General features: G+C 32.4%; 1 protein-coding gene across 1 annotated transcript in view; it reads right to left on the bottom strand.

Moving 5' to 3' along the window:
* Positions 1–22,019, bottom strand: part of LOC127709186 (transmembrane channel-like protein 7) — a 36,714-nt gene extending 14,695 nt beyond the window's left edge. The window contains exons 1-9 of the mRNA XM_052214581.1: positions 21,898–22,019; positions 11,903–12,290; positions 11,026–11,077; positions 9,372–9,453; positions 8,264–8,532; positions 6,176–6,489; positions 3,535–3,679; positions 1,048–1,209; positions 403–563 (exon numbers count right to left, since the gene is read on the bottom strand). Coding sequence (XP_052070541.1) covers positions 403–563; positions 1,048–1,209; positions 3,535–3,679; positions 6,176–6,489; positions 8,264–8,532; positions 9,372–9,453; positions 11,026–11,077; positions 11,903–12,290; positions 21,898–21,967 — 1,643 coding nt within the window. The 5' untranslated portion in view covers positions 21,968–22,019. The remainder of the gene's footprint in view (positions 1–402; positions 564–1,047; positions 1,210–3,534; positions 3,680–6,175; positions 6,490–8,263; positions 8,533–9,371; positions 9,454–11,025; positions 11,078–11,902; positions 12,291–21,897) is intronic.

The raw sequence follows: 22,019 nt of genomic DNA, 5'->3' as shown, positions 1-22,019 counted from the left end.
GCATTTAACATTAAACTTGTTACAAAAGATATGTATCAATTTTTCAGACAGCATTTATAGTACTGACCCAAAGGCTACTTGGAGATGTTAGGACAGCATTCAACAATACAATAAAACAAAAGCAAAAAAAAAAAGCTAAAAAATAACATAGTCTTTCACTGTAAGAAATAATTTATCCTGCAAGTCAAGCTCTACATTGCTCTGCGTCTTGATTAATTGTGAATGAATTTAACAGACTCTATAAAAAAATCATAATTACGATCAGCTATGATTGTAATTTTTTACAACTCATATATGACAATCTATAAATTCATAACATCCCTTTGAAACTGCTACTAATAAAAAACAAGGTGAACCAGAGAATAATTATTTTCAGACTTCTACAATAAAAGCCACACTCACCTTCTTATAGACATTTTGATCTCTGTTTCATGGAGGTAGCTTTCATATAAAGTCAGTCTCCAACACACTTTAGGTACAACAAAATTCAGTACAGTTATTGTTAGGTATGGTGCAAAGCTTATCATTAAACTTGTCAACTTATCCTGGTACACTGAATTTAACTGGAAAAAAGATACATACTATCAAGTAAATTCATAGCCTATTCATGAACATTCATTATTTGATAAATTTAAATAAGATAAAATCTGCAGGTATAAGTTATATGAAACTGATCAGTTGAGGTATGTCTCTTGAGGTATGTTTCTTAACTTTCTATTGGTAAGAAGATCACTGCATAAATAATTGAATTATGAATTGTATATATGTCACATGCAAATTATATGTAAGATATTGACCTTCATAAAGGTTAGCCTGAAAGTTATTGAAAGCATATCCTACAGGATGCTTTAGGTATATGTTGGTTCAAATTGTGGTGGTGATTATGATGATAACATATTGTATAGCACCCTGACACATGCAGACAATCAAACTAATAAATATTAGGATTAATTGAACTTTTGATTCCAAATAAGCTTATAAAAAGCAAAATTCTTTATAATAATTTTATTCTTCATTCAATTACTTTTATTTCAATAAAATACCTACCTGCATCATTTGCTCTGTAACTTTATATATAGCAGCTAAACTAAGTCCTAGTAGGATAGTGATAAGAACATTAATGACTATTCTGAAGCCATATACCATCAATTTATCTGTTAAAGATCTCCTTTTCCACAGGTCCTTCTTTTTAGTATCCTGTATTTCTGCCTATTGAAATATTTGATAGTATGCATTATCTTTGGCAGATATATAATAAGCTTGATTTACTGTAAATAATATAATAAGTTTTCACTAATTCTTAGCCAATGCATACTATTTTATGCGTGGTTCATTTGATCTCAGTTCTTCATTAGTCAAAATTCAATTATGACTTAAAATTTTATTGCTTTCTTATGAATTTGCAATTATGACGTCACAAAAAAGACAACTATGCCTGATGACGTCACATAGAAAGAACACATCTTTTTGAAAATAATTGAAAAAGAAAGTTAAAGTTTGCCAACTTATCTTCTAAAAATTAGAGAAACAGATTCCACCACCAAAATTCGTGCAATGAGATATTTCTCCACTCTCAACAGTTAAATTTTAAATATCTAAATTTAACCTTCTCAAATGAAGAAATATTGTGTCACACTTGATGCAGTGGTAGAATCAATTAATAAATCAAGTTTAAACTATTTACATCTTTAAAAGATAACCAACTTGTTCAATTTTAAAGTAATTTAGTAAACTGGCTAGTTGCTGCTGCATACTGACAGTCAATGTGTACAAACCTTGGCAGGACTGATATGTCATTGTGTATCTTTAGTCTTCAGAATGTATTATGCTTACCCAATTCAGGCTTGTATAGTCTGCAGTTTTATTCTCCAAAATTGAACCTGCCAGACAGGGGTGCTGACTATAGAGTACGATAAGCAAGAAATAAGAGAAAAATCGATCTCGCGAGGATTGTTTACGTTCCGCCATGTTTATTAATGAAATTGTAGAGGGCACTTTTTTAATTTAAAAACTAATAATTTTACCTAATTCATATTAATATGTAAGTTTTATTCAATATCAAATATAAACTGTTAAATTTCAAAATTAAATGCTTCACTACAAATTTCTCGTTTCTTTTCACTGCATTGCTTAAAATAAACTGGAATCTGCTTGAATTTAATGGAACGAAAAAAGTGCAGAAGTCAACCAGGAACCAGATTATGCATAACGATGTATCAACAACAAAATGTAATCGGTTGCTCGTTCCGTTTTGGTGTTTCATACTGATGCATGTGTTTTGTTTTAGCTTAAGATCCTTCAAACATGAATGTGATAGATGTGTTAAACATTATTTCACTCAAGGATGGAACTGTTTTACTTTCAAAGTAGTATTCTAGTGATATCTATTAAGTACGGGTTTTCTGTACACTCTCACCGTATTTATTTTCATTTACACGTTCTATTCGAACTTCCAGTTTAAACATACACAAGTTTCTAAATTGTTTTTTTTTGTGATTTCGACTTATTTCAACACTCGTGATATGTTCTAGAATCATTTACAAGCATTTTCAACTTCTAATTAATAATGGAAATGGGTTTTTCCATGAAAATACCGCAAACGATCACACATGATTTGAAATTAGCAGAGTTTCATTAGACGTTTTCTAACAGTTACAAAAAGATTTTTTTCCTGAATTTTCATGGAGAGAAAGGGGGGTGCGGACAATGTACCAGTGCGAACTATACAAGGCTGATTACAGTAATTTGTTATATATAGTTACAGTATAAACCAGTCATGTGTAAACCTATTTTATTCCTGTTCTTTTCAACAACAAAACTAGCTATAGAAATATAGATTGTTCATGTAAAACTCAGCTGTATCAAGGGGAAAATTCACTAGTTACCTGAATCAGAGGGCTTCTATTGACCAACTTTTTATTTCAACACCGAACAACTTGTCAAAAATATTTTGTAAAAAGTCTATATAAACCGGACTGTTAGGGAGAAAATTAGTAAACATTCCCATTAGTTTTCCCGTTTGAATTGTTTTACATTTGTCATATCGGGGCTTTTTGTAGCTTACTATGTGGTATAGGTTTTAATCATTGTTGAAGGCTGTACGGTGAACTATAGTTGTTAACATCTATGTCATTTGGTCTCTGGTAGAGAGTTGTTCCATTGGCAATCATACCACATCTTCTTATTTCTATTTTAATTATGCTTGAAAAACAATTTCCGTTCTGGTTAATTTAAGGTAGTCATAATGCAATAAGAGTTGACAATTCCCCTTCATATAAAGTTACAGATTTCCAAGCTTGTTCACAATAGCAAAAGTTAACCTTGCTTACGGTAAACATACCCTGTTTTTGCAATTTTGCAGCAATCATTACATATTCATACATCTATAGTTACTACTTTATCTACATGTAAGTAATGTAATCCGACCCTGTACACATAAAGCAACAGTAATACAAGCCTCAGTCAATTCCTTACCTACATATACTTGAATTCAGTACATCTAACCTGCCCAGAAATGATTATTGAAAAACTTACAATAAGATCTGTTCTAATACTGGCCATTTTAGATTTGGCATGTTTCTCCTTGCAAATACAGAAATCCCATCCAGCCCACACACGACTACTGTACTTAGCTGGCTTGCCTTCTCTACCATAGGATGCTTTCATATTTTTAGCTGAGCTACAATAGATAAATTCAAAGTAACCACTTCAAAAAATTAAAATCTGATAGGTTACATTTCAACTTAAAACTACCATTATTCATTGTCATGCTTTTTTTTTACTAAGATCAACTAGATTTTCCATTTGTATATAAAATAGGAAGATGTGGTATGATTGCCTATGAGGCAACTATCCACCAGAGACCAAATGACCTTGATATTATTTAAAACTATTGAGAACTGTAGGGCTTTCAACAATGAGCAAAACCCATACTTCAAAGGCCTGACATGATAAAATATAAAACAGTTCAAATGAGAAAACCTACAGCCTGATAAAATAGAGAATAGAAATGAGGAATATGTCAAAGAGACAACAACCCAACCAAAGAGCAGATAACAGCCGAAGTCCACCAATGGGTCTTCAATGCAGAACAAAAATCCCTCACCTGGAGGTGGTCCTCAGCTGGCCCCCAAATAAAAATGTGTACTAGTTCAGTGAAAATGGACGTCATACTAAACTCCAAAACATATAAATTAACTAAAATTAAAAAACATACAAGACTAACAAAGGCCAGGGGCTCCTGACTTGGGACAGGCGCAAATATGAGGCGGGGTTAAACATGTTTTGTGATGTATAGTTCAAAATTTACATTTCAACTCTTTTCTACCTTGCAAGTGCTTTACAAATGTTTCAATTTTGAGTTAAATATTAGTGAATATATCATACCACAAAAATTTATTGGAATATGAATCAAAGCCCACACTTGAAAAGTTTGCTATTTAAACAAGTATGCTTAAACAAACTGACATATGGTTGTCAACATGTAGAGATATTCAGTATTAGGATACAAATTTGAGGTAATAATCAAGTATTGACTACCTTCAATGATCTTACATTTTTTTCAAAAGTCTAAATAACACTTTTTTCTGTTTTTTCCAATGTAATGTAAGCTTAAGTCAATAAACATCAGGCTTTGATAAAGTCAGTTTAGTTTTATTAATGCAATACAAATTACTAAAAGCTCTGAAGGAGATTTCAGTGAATTAATGTTTCCAACTTAGTTTGGTCAATTAATGGATGAAATGGAAATATAAACATAAGGAGATGTGATTTGATTGCCAATGAGACAACTATCCACCAGAGACCACAGGATGAGGATGTAAACAACCAGAGGTCTACCTACTACCTTATAAGGTGTGGTATGATTGCCAATGAGACAACTATCCACCAGAGACCAAAGGATGAGGATGAAAACAACTACAGGTCAACATACAGATTTCAACAATGAGCAAAGCCAGTACCTTAGAGTAAGTTATAAAATGCCCCCACATGACAAAATGTGTAACAATTCAAAAATAAAACCAATGGCCTGATTTATATTAAAACCAATCATGGCAGTCAGCTACCAAAGACAACCACTGGATTACATGCTCTTGACTTCAGACAGTCACAAAAAAGAATGTGAGATTTGGCATCCATAAGATGTATGTTTAAAAATCGAACCTTAAGTTTGATGTTATATCAAACTTTTTCTTCAAAAGAAGGCATATTTTAAAGAAGTCCTTTGAATTATATAAATTTGATTAAATCAACAAATATATTCAGGTTGTTTCAAATCTTTTAAGGTCTGCATTACAATCTTTAGTGTATCTGATCTATTGATAACTGTGATTGGAAAGCCTGGTGTCCTAGTCTAATATGTTCTGTCCTATGTACAATATAAAAACATATCAAAAACAACAGTATCAGACATCAAAAGTAAACAATTTAACAAATATCAAAATTTAAAATTTTTTTTTTTTTTTTATTCTGGTAACCTATTGTGTGCCTTGATCATGTTACAACAATATCTTCATTATAACACATTGGCCTAGATTATATATCACTTGTCACATTGGACAAGAGTACATTGGCATTTACTTGGTACAGGAAAATTAGACATACAAACGAGCACTGAAATTAATGGTGACTAAAATTAAAAGTCACAGCAAGGTCACCAATAATGGTAAAGACTGTATAATGAGTGTTATTATGTCTACAAAGTGAGAGCTACATGTATTATGTCTACAAAGTGAGAGCTACATGTATAATGTCTACAAAGTGAGAGCTACACGTATTATGTCTACAAAGTGAGAGCTACATGTATTATGTCTACAAAGTGAGAGCTACACATATTATGTCTACAAAGTGAGAGCTACACATATTATGTCTACAAAGTGAGAGCTACACGTATTATGTCTACAAAGTGAGAGCTACACGTATTATGTCTACAAAGTGAGAACTACACGTATTATGTCTACAAAGTGAGAGCTACATGTATTATGTCTACAAAGTGAAAGCTACATGTAGTATGTCTACAAAGTGAGAGCTACATGTATTATGTCTACAAAGTGAGAGCTATACATGTATTATGTCTACTCAGAAAAGTAACAGTTTATTTTTTATTAAATCTGTTGTTTTAAACTTAATGCATAGAAGCACCAACATATTTTTAAAGGAATTGATAAATACTTACTTTCTAACAACTTTGACAAAGCTGATGATTAGACATACACCAACAGCAGAAATATAAGCAACACCCATATTATAATTCAGTTCGTATTCACTTTCTCCATCTGTTTTATTAGACTTCTTTGATTCATTGTCTTCTCCTTCTATAGTATAATGTACTATAGCTTCTTTATCTAGAACATCTCCAACGTCTCTTTTTGGTCTTTTTGTTGTTGGTATTTTTATATTGTTAGACGTATGTTTCTTTGAACTGAATTCATTAATTGTTGTTTTGTTGAAGTATGCTCCATAAAATAAGACCTTTGTTTCCATCCAACCCTATAAAGGAATACAAAATACAGGTTACACATAAATACAAATAAGTACCACATCCTACTGTAAATTCAGAAATTATTGCGAATAAAGTGACTGGTGAAATTCGCAACTAGACATCATTGAGATGGGAGCCATCTCTGTGGGCCCGCTGTGGGTTGTCAACTAAAACCAAAGTTTGAACTTTCACCTAGGAAGTTGTACAAACATTATGACACACCCTCTGGTGTTGGTTAATATACATGTCAAGTATAAAGTATGAAATTATAACAGTTCTCTAGATATAATTTGTTACGAACGGACAGACTGATCACTCTAGGCGACCCGCCACTATGCGGGGCCCTAATAATAAGAACTCACAATCTGATATCTGATATATGTACCTGTATGCAGATTTTCCATAATAAATCTTGCATTTTAGTCCTTTCTTCAAAAATCGCAAAAACAAATGAACGCAATAATTTCTGAATTTACAGTACCCTGTAAAACAAGTTTTAAGTACAGACTAAACAAAAAAAAGGTACTGCTATATAATATCATTTATTAACATATCAATAATTTGAATTAAGGTGGATCATTGGTATATAGTTCCTCAGAAAGAATTTTCTTATACTTTGCCAGAATGTAGATTTTTTCATGCTTTTTTCAAAAATATAATAAAAAGTATGGGTCACCATGCTATTTTTCAAGCTACAAGCCGTGCAAAATTGGCCAAATTTGCAAAGATTGTTGATGAAAAAACACTTTTTTGTGAATAAAAACAAATCTATGAGATAGAATTTTTAAATAAAATATGAGAAGATAGGTTTTAAAATATGTTTTAATAAAATAAAAAGAAAAAATGGTGTCACTGACCTCGTTTTCTTGCTACAAGTAGAAATTGACAATTTCTCTATCATTCCTTTGTAAAAATTTTACTTTTTAAATTATCTCCCCTTACGTGCTAAGTTGACAATTTGATTCGAACAAACAAAAATATTTGGTATTTGTTAAATCAGTCTGAATATATATATAATGCAATAAATCACTCATTTTTCTTTATTCGAATAAACAGTCTAACCTATTAATTGTCAATCTGTCTTAAAATTTGCAGATTTAAGCGAAGAACTAGACCTATTGTGAACTGCTATTTCACAATCCAAGATGGTGGTATACAGTTAATCTACCTTAAGGTCATAAGAATATCAATGCTGCCTTAAGAAAATGTCATGAAATAACTCTTTCCATTTTGTTTTATCAAAATCAGCCAATAGCTGCATTCCACTTTTACAACAAATAAATAACAGGCATTATCACAATATCATTATAAACCAATAAGATCACATTTATTGTTATACACTTGTTTTTAATATGCAGTTGTTAGAAATTTCTTTTTCGTATTTTCATTGTATTACAGGGTATTTTTATTGACAGGAGAGAAAAATATGAATTTTTTTATTATATTTTTTCAAAGTAATGAAACGGTAAATACACATGGACTATTTCAGAATCCTGAAACTGAGCTATATGTTATACCAAAAAAAGGCCATGGATCTCTAAAACAAAGTCCAATCACAAAATGTGGCAATATTAAACCAGTCAAAGTGGATTAAGGGGTGGGGGTTCCCCTTATGGATCTACATGTACCGTTAATGTAATGACTTTTTACATGTCCCACTCCAAACATTGCTTACTTTGGGGGCCTGGGCCCCCCTTTTTCAAAATCCTGCGTACATATCTGCCAGTTTTACATGTCCACATGTATTATTCATAGCAATTTGGAATCATATACAAAACTTACAGTTCCTTCTAAGAAATCCAATATTTTGTCAACTGTTGATAGCTTCCGTGTAAAACTATCTATATAAGTTTTATACTTTGCAGAACACGTCATTGTGGCTTTATACTCTGTCATATTACTGACAGTAAGAGATTCTTCAAATTTGTATGGTAACATAAAACTTCCTGGTAAAATGACAAAGGCTAACATGATAATGGAAAGGTAGATGTTCAGGAAAAATAACCAACGGATGAATTTAAAGTATGTCATGATTGCCATTCCATATCGACCTGAAAAGACAAATGTAAATATCTGAAGTGTTATAAAATTGTTAATATTCATGAAAAACCAGCAAAGCATGGAACTATTTAAGCTAGTTACTGTGGATTCATTTTTTCGCAGGTACCAATCTTCGTGGATTGAGGAAACATTACATTTTCGTGGATACATGATTTTGTGGTTTAGCCAAAGTCTATGCAAGCCTATCATGCCTGTAGAAAATTTGTACTTCGTTGAACTTTTAAATTTGTGGTTCAACTTTAACCACGAAAACCACGAACATTTGGTATACAACGAATAATGATGAATCCAGAGTTAACTGAATTATATATTTATTTTTTTTTCCTTCTCGTGTAATGAATCTATGCACCAAAACCTTTCTATTCTATTTTTTAGGAATAGAGTAACAAATAAAAACAGATTTACAAATTTTATTTAGAATTGTTTTCAAGTGTTGAAAATGGCTGCTTCATGCTTTCAATAAAAAATTTAAATCTCTGCAAAGTATCAGTTTTTTTTTGTTTTTTGTTTTTTTGGAGATATGAATTATTCGTTTCAATAGAGGACAGCTGATTTATACCTTCACAATTATCATCAATACAGTTCATTTGTACTTACAGTTAACTGACTATTACTGTGGATTATTTATTTTCGTGGGTACCAATTTTTGTGGATTTAGGAAAAATTGTATTTTCGTGGATATTTAATTTTGTGATTTTACAAAAGTAATACATACAAGTCTATAGAAAATTTGTACCTCATTAAACATTTAGATTAGTGGTCCACCTGTACCCACGAAATCCACAAAAATTGGTATCCAAGGAATAATAACTAATCCACAGTATCTTACCTTCTACTTCTCTTATAGAAGCCGTCCACAAGGTCAGTTTTTCTTTTAAATCTTCTAATCTCATTTTAAATCTTTCCCATTTCTGTGGACACAATCAATATACATTTTTTTTATAAGTCTGTCTGTAATTTTTCATTTATCATATCTTCAATTGTTAGCAAGGATATCGAATTTAACCTTTGTATGAAAACTATGCATGAACATTTTTTTAAAAACAATGTAATTCATTCTGACTTCTAAGAAAGATATGTGTTACGTGTTGCCTGTCATCTTCAAATAATATAAGCATAAATTGCTAAATTGTTTTGGTATAAGAAACCCCATTTAACACTCAGTAAAAATTCAGAATAGCAGTTCAACTTGCTGCACAACTTTATGTCCTGTTGAAGAGTTTGTGCATTTTATTTGCCTGAATTTTGTCAAGAAGTTTGTGGAGTTGCAAATTAATAAAAGTGTGATACAGATGATAACAATGACAACAGAGGTGATCCATTTGTGTTGCAACTGCTGGACACTATCTGGCAATACAAAAATGAACAGAAACCTAAAGATATACTTTGCAATCACATGTTTACAATCAAATGTTGTTATGTAGTTGAATATAAATCATAGTTATATTTAGTTATAAACATATATATATGCATACATAAAGAACAACTTAAATAACAAGTTTAATTCATTTTCAAACACTTAAAAGTCCACTGAATATTCAAATTAAATCTAATTATTTATTATGATCCAGTTTACTTGTTTTAAAATTTGATTTTGATACTGTTTTATTTGGTTTGAAAATAGTCATAATGATTTAAACAATTATTCAACCTCAGTAATCAGTCTTTTTCTCTGAATTTTATGTGGACTGTTTTATTATAAAGTGGAAGGCACATTCAGGTCCATTTTTTGTCATAGAAAACTACTTCAAATTTACTGATAATTTTGTGAAATGTATAAAATCAAGAAATCTAAATCAAAAAGACAATATTTACAAAGCTATGTTGTCATAATCACATCATAATAAATAAGAAAATACTGATTTTATGTTATTTCTCATCCCTATTTCATTGGTGGAAACATTGGCCACAGCAAAATAACAAGAATTTTTATTATTTTAGTGCAGTCTATCCTTTTTAATCCAAAATATATTAAAATTGATATAAAACAAGGAAAATAAAGAAATTTTACAAAATATGTTTACTTCTTCATGGTTTCTTGCTATAATAACGCATCAAATATGAAATTTGTTTTCATTCATTGACCACTTACAGGCTGGGTCATGTAAAGGCAAATATAAGATCATGTATGAACACTTTTTGCACTAATTTTGGGTCAAATACAGGCCTTATTGCCCTACTCCTTTAGTTGGTGACACTTTCTTCAACTGTTATCAATAATCATGTGATTATTTGAAGGAAGTTATTATAAGAGCTCTTCTACAAAAGCGTAGTAAACTGAAGTTTGGCAAATGTTTAAGGTAGTTTCCTTAGCATCAATTTACAGTTAAATTGACACTTGTTGACAATGACATAAGTGGAGTTTCGGCTTGATTACATAAAATACTGACATTTGATTGGACAAATGACATAATCATTGCCTCTGTTTAAACTGCAATGCTTAAGCAAACAACCAGGAAAGAGAGAAATTATCATGTATTTACCTTTGGTCTTTTTTTATCTTTAATTGTCCTGTATACTCGAAAAGTTGCAGTTCTGAAATTGTGAAAAAAAAACACATTTGATGAAAATAGAAACAAAATATGCAACAGTGTAATTAAAGCAATGAAACATCATGCTTTCATTTTATTCTTGTTTCTATGCCACATGGTTTAACATTTACCATGAATACACTATGCAGTGGCGGATCCAGAAATTTTCATAAGGGGGGCCCACTGACTGCCTAAGAGGGGGCCAGCTCCAGTCATGCTTCAGTGATTCCCTATATAATCAACCAAATTTTTCCCACAAAAGGGGGGGCCCAGGCCCCCTGGAAAACCCTCTTAATCCGCCTCTGCTATGAACCATCTAAAATAATACTGCAAACTTTTTTTAAGGGGCTTAAATTACTCACTTAGTAAACAAAGAGAGAAGTTAAGGGTAGGAAAAATGCTGTCATATTCACAATATTCATGAAATTTTCTCCAACTATTGACAATAAATAAATCTCAGAAACATAAATTTAAATACAGTTGTTGTAGTTATCAAAGGAATATGACCATGTTTTTTTAAAAAAAATTGCATAATGTTAATTGCATTTTGAAAATTGACAATATTTACGATTTGGTATCGTTAAACATTTGTCCACATATTTCACAGAACAATCACGACAATCAAACTTACTAGCAGGGACGGAAATTAAAATTTTTTAAGTGGTAGCCCAACCAATATTATTGGTGGCCCAGTGTTATATGATCAAGCAAAAATGTGAAAAATAATAGTAGCCCAATTCAAATTTCAGGGGTCAAGGGCTACTGAGTCCCTGCTTAATTACATTCCTGCTTATTAAAACATTGACAAAAGTGAAAGATATAAATGTACCTAAAAGATGTCACAAAACTACCAATGTTTTCTCGAACTGATTTCTGTCTTCTGTTTAATCTTTGCCTTCTTTCATGTAGAGGTGGGGGTTGTTCTGGTGGCTTTGAAACACGACAATAAACTTTATCATGCTGACGTATTGTTCGTCTCTGGTCCATTTTCAGATTACTTGCCTTTTTCTTTCTCATCTTGACACTTGGTAAACCAGCGAGGATATTATTGGGGAATGACATTTTCCAATCATCCACGTTCTCATAACGTTTATATGCATTGTTGTTGAGAGCACCATTTTCCTCCTGTTCTTCAGGAACATCAGGTAAGATAACTGTGGTAATATCATCACCTTCATTTTCTACTGATTCTACAGTTATCGTAGGAAAGGATTCATCTAAAAATGAGAGATTTTATAGTTTAAAGGGAAATAAAACTTAATGGAATCATACAAAATTGTTTTAAAAATACACTTTAAAATAACATATGAGCTGCGTAGGATAGAAATCGACTTTATGCAAATGAATATGAAAGCATCTGTTATTATATTTCGGGTTGAAAAAATCTCTAAGCAAAATCTGCAACTGTTTGCAAATTTAGTTATTATAAGAACCCTACAAAACAGACCAACATTCATTTTCAATTCCGTATTTGAATGTTCCAAAATCAATCAAAGTATTATACATTTACATTTATATGCGGACTTGCTAAACAACGCAGCTCATATAACATAAGTTAATGTAGATATTTTACTTGGAGATTAAATATTATTCATATTTTCTTCTTATTAAATAAGCAACCTGTTTCATTTATATCGTTCAAATTATAATGTTAAACTCTGAAACTAATAAATGCATCCATTTACATATGAAATTTATTAAATATCTCAAATCTTTTTAAAATAAGCATTCTTTTAATAAAATTGTGAGTTTTAGATAATGCCATTTAAATATACATGTATATATCAATATACAATTAAAACATCATATTTATATCTGAACAAACAGAACATTTTACCTTTTTGCTGGTGATATGATATAAAAAAAATAATGTAAATGACTTCCAGTGTCAAATAATTAATAGGCTGAATAATATAAAGTACCAATGTATGTTTAGACTTGTCATCAAACTTTCTTTTTAAGGTTTTGGAGTTGTTGAACAAATTTTGTAAAGTTTTTATCACTAATGAGTAAAGAGCAAGATAAGAAACTTAAAATCCTCATAAAACACATGTGTTTCACTTCCAACTAACCAAACATGTTAGTGGAAACGAATGTATTAATCCACAGCATGCCAATGTATAATTATAATTTATGAATTTAAACAGTCTATGGAACTGAGGACAGGGGGCACTTGAGGTCATTTGTTGTGTTGTGTGTTTAATAATTTGTTTTATATCTATGCAAATGTCATCATTATATTGTTGTTTATACATGTAATTGTTATTATGCCTTTGACCCTCTAATTAAATGGGTGTAATTAGTGCTTAATAAAGTTATTATTATAATAAAAGGTCAACAAGGCAGCAATACAATTTTTTTGTCTTCTTTAAATATTTTTCCTACTTCAGAGTGGGAAAATATACAAATAATGTCAAATCTTATAACCCATATCAAAATTATATTTGTATATGTCAACTAAAGAATAGTATTGATTGTTACAATAGCTGAACAGTTTTGCTACATTTTTACATATGATGAATTTTCTTTAAAAGCAAGAATAACATAGAAAAATAAGACATACCAGCTGAGAAACCACAATTAAACATGAAGTACTCCATATCTAATAAATCTAATCCAAATATTTTATGCATTCAGTTTTAAAATTAACCAATTTTCATGTTCATAAATATGTCATATTTATCAATCACACTATACATGTACATTAATTACTATATGTATCATCAATGACTGAAGGCTAAAAATCAAAGCATACAGTCGACATTAATCATTTAAATAGAAATAAATTTGGAACCTAAAATTTATGTATAATTGCTGTATTGTAAGTACAGGTCAGTGAGATTAAAAAAATATTTTAATATTCTAAATTTCTGAAATTGTTTTTTCATCCAAAAATGATTGATCCAGTTAAGAAATTTTTATTTCAGTCATTTCATCTGAGTTGATTAACACTACTTTAAAACCTATCATGATGATAATGGTGGTAAATTTTCCTTATACTTATTACTAATAAAAAATTCTTAAAGGATATGCTGAAATTTCAACAGATGAAAATTGGTATTTGAACAAAAAAATCCTTTTTGAGATCAAGATGGCATTAGAAGTTATTGAGAGAATGAAGATTTTGTTTTAAACAAACACCTTACTATCTATGTGGTATGGGTTTTGCTCATACACAGACCTATAGCTGTTAGGTTCTACAACATTTTGTCTCTGATGGAAAGTTTTTTCATTGGCAATCATACCACAGCTCCTTATTTTTATATGTTTAACCCCAACACAGTCTGTATGTGCCTGTCCCAAGCCAGGAGACTGTAATCCAGTGGTTGTCATTGGTTGCTGTCTGTATGTGCCTGTCCCAAGCCAGGAGACTGTAATTCAGTGGTTGTCATTGGTTGCTGTCTGTATGTGCCTGTCCCAAGCCAGGAGACTGTAATTCAGTGGTTGTCATTGGTTGCTGTCTGTATGTGCCTGTCCCAAGTCAGGAGACTGTAATCCAGTGGTTGTCATTGGTTGCTGTCTGTATGTGTCTGTCCCAAGCCAGGAGACTGTAATCCAGTGGTTGTCATTGGTTGCTGTCTGTATGTGCCTGTCCAAAGCCAGGAGACTGTAATTCAGTGGTTGTCATTGGTTGCTGTCTGTATGTGCCTGTCCCAAGCCAGGAGACTGTAATTCAGTGGTTGTCATTGGTTGCTGTCTGTATGTGCCTGTCCCAAGCCAGGAGACTGTAATTCAGTGGTTGTCATTGGTTGCTGTCTGTATGTGCCTGTCCCAAGTCAGGAGACTGTAATTCAGTGGTTGTCATTGGTTGCTGTCTGTATGTGTCTGTCCCAAGCCAGGAGACTGTAATCCAGTGGTTGTCATTGGTTGCTGTCTGTATGTGCCTGTCCCAAGCCAGGAGACTGTAATCCAGTGGTTGTCATTGGTTGCTGTCTGTATGTGCCTGTCCCAGCCAGGAGACTGTAATTCAGTGGTTGTCATTGGTTGCTGTCTGTATGTGTCTGTCCCAAGCCAGGAGACTGTAATTCAGTGGTTGTCATTGGTTGCTGTCTGTATGTGCCTGTCCCAAGCCAGGAGACTGTAATCCAGTGGTTGTCATTGGTTGCTGTCTGTATGTGCCTGTGCCAGCAAGGAGACTGTAATTCAGTGGTTGTCATTGGTTGCTGTCTGTATGTGTCTGTCCCAAGCCAGGAGACTGTAATTCAGTGGTTGTCATTGGTTGCTGTCTGTATGTGCCTGTCCCAGCCAGGAGACTGTAATTCAGTGGTTGTCATTGGTTGCTGTCTAGCCTTTTCTGTTTGTTTATTGTTTTGTAAATAAATTCACCTCTTGGTTTTCTCATTTGACTTGTTTTACATTTTGTCAGGGTCATTTATAGCTTATCATATGATACGGGGTTTTCTTGTTGTTGAAGCTGTATGGTGACCTATAGATGCTAACATTAAACCACTCTTCTTATATTATTATTAACAGTAGATACAAGTCTATACCATTTGCCAAGCTTGAAATTGCACAAGACCTATACATAATTTACATGTTTTGCTATCAAAACTGTACAGCAATAAAAGAAATTCCTTTGCATTTGGTTGTGTCAATAATAGTTAGTACATTGTAAAGAGGGATTTTGGTTCATGATTGAATACACAACATCCCTTTTTTATTTAATGTGTCAACCAATTTTCTAGAAAGTGGTTAATTCTATTCCAACTTTTTATAGTTTATTCTTATGTTGTGTTGTTATACCACTGTCGCAGGTTAAGTGGAGGGTTGAGTGCTCACAAACATGTTTGTTTTTTTTAAATTGTTTTGTTATAAATTAGGCCGCTAGTTTTCTCAATTGAATTGTTTCATTTTTTTCATGTCAGGGCCTTTTACAGCCGACTATATATATATTGTATGGGTTTTTCTCATTGTTGAAGGCCGAGACTGTACGTAGGCTTGAAAAAAAAGCTGTGACCTATAATTTCTATTATATTTTTGAAAATACCATGAGATAAACTACATTTTGGCAAAGTATGAAAAAATTCTGTAATTTTTTGTTTTGTTTAAACCCCCAAGATATTGTACATGTACTTTCTTTAAACAAACAATTTATACAGAACTTTAGACTTCAAAAGTAACTGTAAATAATATTGATAGTGCAAAATTCAATAATTCAAATGTTATATGTTCAGTCTTATTTTATTTTGTGAACATCATAGCAACCAAAAGGTTTATACAGAAAATTGTATTTATAAATCTGTTTCATGAAGACACAAGTATGAATTCCTATACAGACTGAGGTGAAATAGTTCTGTTAGTGTTCAAGTAATATTTGATCTGTGAAAGTTTACAATGTATAACTATTTTTAAGAAGTTTATCTATGTGTATCATGTGTATTAAACAAATCAGCTTTTCACTCACAAACTTAACAAATTCCTTTGGGCTTTATTCAGTTTTCAAGTGAGTTAGCTAAGTTTACACATCGATAACCTCCTAAAAAACAACCTATTACAATATAAACTCCATGACTTATAATATTGTAATAAGTCAACTGCAAATCAATCAGGGATTCGAACAAACTGCCAACATCAGTAACATCACCCAACATATTTAGATTCAGAGAACTTTGCCTTGATGGCATGCTCTGAAATAAACTAGGCAACACCATGATGTACTAAGTTTTAATTGTGAAGTGTTATTTTGAATGTTTTAAAAGTAAATCGCCAAGAGACAACTTTCTGTGTTGTCCAACACTGCACAAACTTTTCATTTATAATTTGAATTTGGTTCCACAACTGGAAGAAGAAAGTTGCTACTTGGACAAAGTAAAAGATGATGGGTGGTAACTTTTTCCATCTATTAAGTCTGTTCATCTAACATTAATGATGATGTTAATAATACGAACAGACTTCCAGACAAAAAAACTTGAGTGTACATGAGGTTCCTTCCTCTCAAAGGAGGCTCTAGTTTTACATAGATGGGATTGCCTAACAATAGTAGACAGGACATAGGAATCTTAATACTAGCATCTTTTATGAAGATAAATAAAATGCTTCGCTGAGCGCAGCCTGATACGACCGCAGAGGTCAAACCCTGAACAGTGGTTACAAATTTGGACACAATATTCAAGCTTGATACTGTTTGAATTTGGATTGTGATAAAATTTTTGACATAATATAGATTTCTGACACAAAATAAATGTGGTCAAAGATCTTACAAATCTATTGCGCAATACTGTGCAATTGAAGATTTCTTCTTGAAACTTTTCAAAAATTCAAAATTTGAAAAATTTTGAAAAAAAAATATGAATCCTCTAAAAAAATTGGAAAAAAAATCCCCCCCCCCCCAACTTTTTGAAACCCCCCTTGGAGCAGTAACCCAAAAACTCGATCCCAGCCTTTCATTTGTAGTATGGAACCTTGTAGTACAATTTCAGAGAGATCCGTAGACTTAAACACAAGTTATTGTCTAGAAAAATGCTTGTTTTTGGCCCTTTTTTGGCCCCTAATTCCTACATATTTGGGCAATTAACCCCAAACTCAATCCTAGCCTTCCCTTTGTGATATGGAACCTTGTGGTACAATGTCAGAGAGATCCATACACTTACACACAAGTTATTGTCTGGAAACTAGAAAAATGCTTGTTTTTGGCCCCTTTTGGCCCTTAATTCCTAAACTGTTGGCCCCATAACCCCTAAAATAAATCCCAACCTTCTACTTGTGGTATTAAACATTGTCGTACAATTTCAGAGCAATTGAAATACTTATACACAAGTTATTAGGGGAAATTCGCCTAATTGCGGACACTTTTTCAAATCCGCAAGTTTGGATACCGTTGAGGCCAATTGCGGACATACTGGTGGTTGCATTTGACAGGAGAGGATAGAGGGGTATCAAATGGACTATTTCCCGCGTTTTCAGGTCTCCTCTCTTGATTAGTAGATTGCAAACTCTTAAAACCCGCGGAAATGCAGAGTAAAATGCGGACAGGAGGAGTTAAAATACGGACACCTTGTCGTCAAATTGCGGACACTTATTTTTAAACAGTTCTTGCTATTCAAAATGCCGGTATTATGCATATATAACATTAGCTCTCATGAATACCCCTAAGGAATACCCTTCAGTGCATCTTAAAGCATGTTTGAGAATGGTTTTCTCGCATGAACTGGTAATACATGTGGAAAGGTGAGAAAAATAAGATTAAAAAAGTTCATTAAATATCTTATACCACACCAATTATTAAATGAAATAAGATGCAGAAACTTTTTTGTTCTGACAACTTCCATCGGGATATTGTCTTCCAAGATGCATGCATGCATATATACGAGATTTAGTTGTGATAATTTTCAATTTCAAATCGTATGGCATTCATTGCAATGTGTTTTTATGTCCTAATCACTTAAAAATCCGTAGCCCTAACTCAAGAGCATAAGATGCCTTGAGGCAAGATTTTTTTTTTGCACTTTCCGATACTTATAAGATAATTTTATTTATCGTCTGGTTTCTATGTACTCTTTGACTAACATGATTTTTTGCGGCCCATCCAACACCATGAACATCTAAAAACAGTTTATGGAATGTGTAAAAAGGCTTCATTTGTAAGAATTGCATGGGAAATCAAAAATGGAAAAATGCAAGGTGTGAGGGAACATGCAAATTTTGTAAATTGGAATGTTAAAAAAAAAAAAATAAGAATATGGAAAAATGGACACCAAAAATTTTAGGGAATTATGGAAAAGTCAGTATTATGTTTAGTTTTATAAGTATTGTCTAGCATTTGTTGTTTCTAATGTATTGGTCTTTTGTTGGGCAATGTATGACAAATAGATGTTGAAAAACCTAGTCTGTAATTATAAATTATGTAATTCATTGACCGCTCCTGACATGTGTAACTTCAAAGCATATTTTAGCGGCGATCGATGTCTTTCAAAATTAGTGCACTTTTCTTGTATCCCTGGTGCTTTCGACTGGAGAACCGTCGTACACAAGCATCACACAAGTTGGCACTCCGAGGCGGGTAGGGAGCAAGAAGGTGAACTTTGGTTTATTTTTATCAATAGTACCGTCTTGACCTTGTAGGATACGAATGATGCTTTCATTGTTGAAGACCCTACATCAACTGTCAAGATGAAGAACAGGAATAAAAGCCCTGTTCATTGATATTTTTTTATTTTTTCTATGTATTGTGTGCGATTATGTCCCATGTAATGATGTACATTTACTTCACATCCTTTTATTTTCTCTTATGAATACTGACCAATGTCACTCCTCAATGAAGGGTCTTGCTGGCATAAGTCCAATATCTCGAAAATGAAAAGTAAAAAAAAATGAAAGGGAGCTTCCCCTAATGTTACTAAATGTTGTGCTAAAATTTTTTTTTAAATCTGTCGGAGTAAATTTTAGTTATCCTACGACATAGAAAGTGTAGACGGACGGATGAATAGACGTGCAGAGTGATTACTATAATAGGGCACCCGCCAAAAGTCGACAGGCCATAATAAAGACGTAGTGCTGGAGATTGTGGTCACGCATGATGATACGCTATTGGTGTTAGTTGCATTTCATCACATATATACTTTTTTCTATATCGGATTTTATCCGAATGGCGAAAGGATACCAGTGTGTGCAGAACATGCATACCTAGTTCTGTGCCTTAGAGGAAATGTCTAAAACACAACAGGTTAACGATAGGTGCAAAGGATGATTAATTACTAACATTCATTCGTCCATGCAGGTTAAAAAAAAACGTGAGGCATACGTCGTTCACATGAGAAAATTACCGAACCAAATATGGAAGATGCAGGTGATACTGTATAACAGTTTCACCCGAGGAGAAGGATGAGGACGAGGAAGAGCATATTAAAAACTGTTTAGTTATTAAATAGTTTACAATTGAATTGTTATATGATAACAAAGCTTTTAGTTTATGATTTTTTGATAACTACAGAAAATAAGTTTTTGATTACCAAAGCAAATATTTAATGATTATGTGATTATGTTGGCAAAAATTTGGTGATTATGCAATTACTGGTACCTCCCCATGAGGGGCCTCGTTTGTTTTTCAATTTTTCATAGACGGATGGACAAACAGACAGACAGACGACTGGATGCACAAAGTCGTTACTAAAAGTCTAAAGAGGTCTTTAAAACCAATGTATTGGTTACATTATTTCTATCATGTTTTGAATAGTTTTATAAAAACATTTCTATCAAAAGAATATTCGTGATATCAATAAGTTCATCTGCCTCTTCCGCAGTAAGAATGTCCAACTCTTTACCTCTTCTGCTTGATTTTCTACCAATATAAAACGTAATGCTGCTGAATTCATTTTCCTTATCACTTTCAATAACTTTGCATAGTAGTGTTGATACATATTCATGTTTTGATAAACGTATTAATTTCATAGATAAATAGCCAATAACATCATTGTCAAACAGCCACTCGTCTACGAGACATTGTTGCAATTTCATTCGGGCGATTGTTTTCTGTACATTTTATTTCATTCCATTCGCTTTCGCAAAAAGTCCTAAACATGTAGACATTCTGTAAAGAAAGAGAAATAGATTGGCTTGCCATCCCGGGGATGACGTTTTCAGTTTTTGACCTATTGAAGATGTGAGCAAGTTGCCAACTGGAGTGGAAATCAGACTTGTAAACGCATTATGTTCGTAATATGCAAAATGAAAGCAAAACAAATAAACCCAAATCAACGCTTTATTGATATAAATGTATCGGATTGAAACTAATAATGCTAGATTATAAGAGAGTTTAGTTTATTTCCGTCATCATGGTATTGACATATGCACCACTGCACGTGTTAGTTGTTCAAAATATTGTGTGTCCGCATTTCGGCTATCATATTATTTTCGGTGGTGAAAATGCGGACACTTGCTTATTCCTATTTTGTAATCCAAATTTAGACAAATCAGTAAAAATAATTAAAAGAAATGTTTCCTTGCATAAAATATGCAATGCCTATTGCTTTTCAACACATAAATTGCCATTCTTACATGAACAACTGTGTATTGAATGTGACACGCTTACTTTGGAATTTTTCAAAATTTTTCGGTTTTCAAACTTGTTGACATAATCTATTTATAGCATGCAATTTCAATCACATGACACAAAAGTAAATCGTAAGTAATAGACATGATAACCTTATTGCAACAAAATAGAGATTCAATAGTAAACAAAACACCTTATTTCTTATATCTATTTTATTTCAATTTTTCATAATTTTATTGAAAAGTCAATGAAAGTGAGATATTCGTTTTCCGTCCGCATATCGGTGCTGTCCGCAATTAGGCGATTTTCCCCTATCCTGAAACTAGAAAAATGCTTGTTTTGGGCTGCTTTTTCCTAAACGGTTAGGACATCATCTAAAAAATCAATCTCAACCTTCCTTTTGTGGTATTGAACCTTCTTAAAAAATTTCATAGAGATCCATTCACTTAAACTAAAGTTATTGTCCGGAAACCAATGTGTCTTCGGACGACTACGACATCATACCATTATACGATCCCAAATTTTTTTTTACAGTCGTATAAAAAAAATAAATACAAGGGGCAGGGCTATTAGGAATTAAATGGAATCAAGGATTTTTATAGTATACAAATCCTTGATGAAATACAACTGACTAGAGTAGACAGGTCTTGCCATACCCCCATTTATTAATACACAAATACAATATATACTATGTGCACACCCAGAAAAGGAAAACTCAAACCAAAAAACAAATAAATAAACAGATAAAGGCTTGACTCATGAACTGTTCATTCAATGAAAATTATAATTCAGTGATTCACTCCAGCTCTCCTCCTTTTTCTGATATGTAGGCTTACCGTTTTTCTTTAGTAAAGGAGAATGGACGCCATCCTCTATATCATCTTCGTTTTCGTTGAACGATGCCATTTCATGGTTAAAAGCTTAACAAAATAAGTTGGAAAGAAAAATTAAAACAAAG

This window comes from Mytilus californianus, unplaced genomic scaffold (genome assembly GCF_021869535.1).
Source record: "Mytilus californianus isolate M0D057914Y unplaced genomic scaffold, xbMytCali1.0.p SCAF_7, whole genome shotgun sequence".
NCBI lineage: Eukaryota > Metazoa > Mollusca > Bivalvia > Mytilida > Mytilidae > Mytilus > Mytilus californianus.
This window is presented reverse-complemented; position numbering and strand designations above follow the sequence as displayed.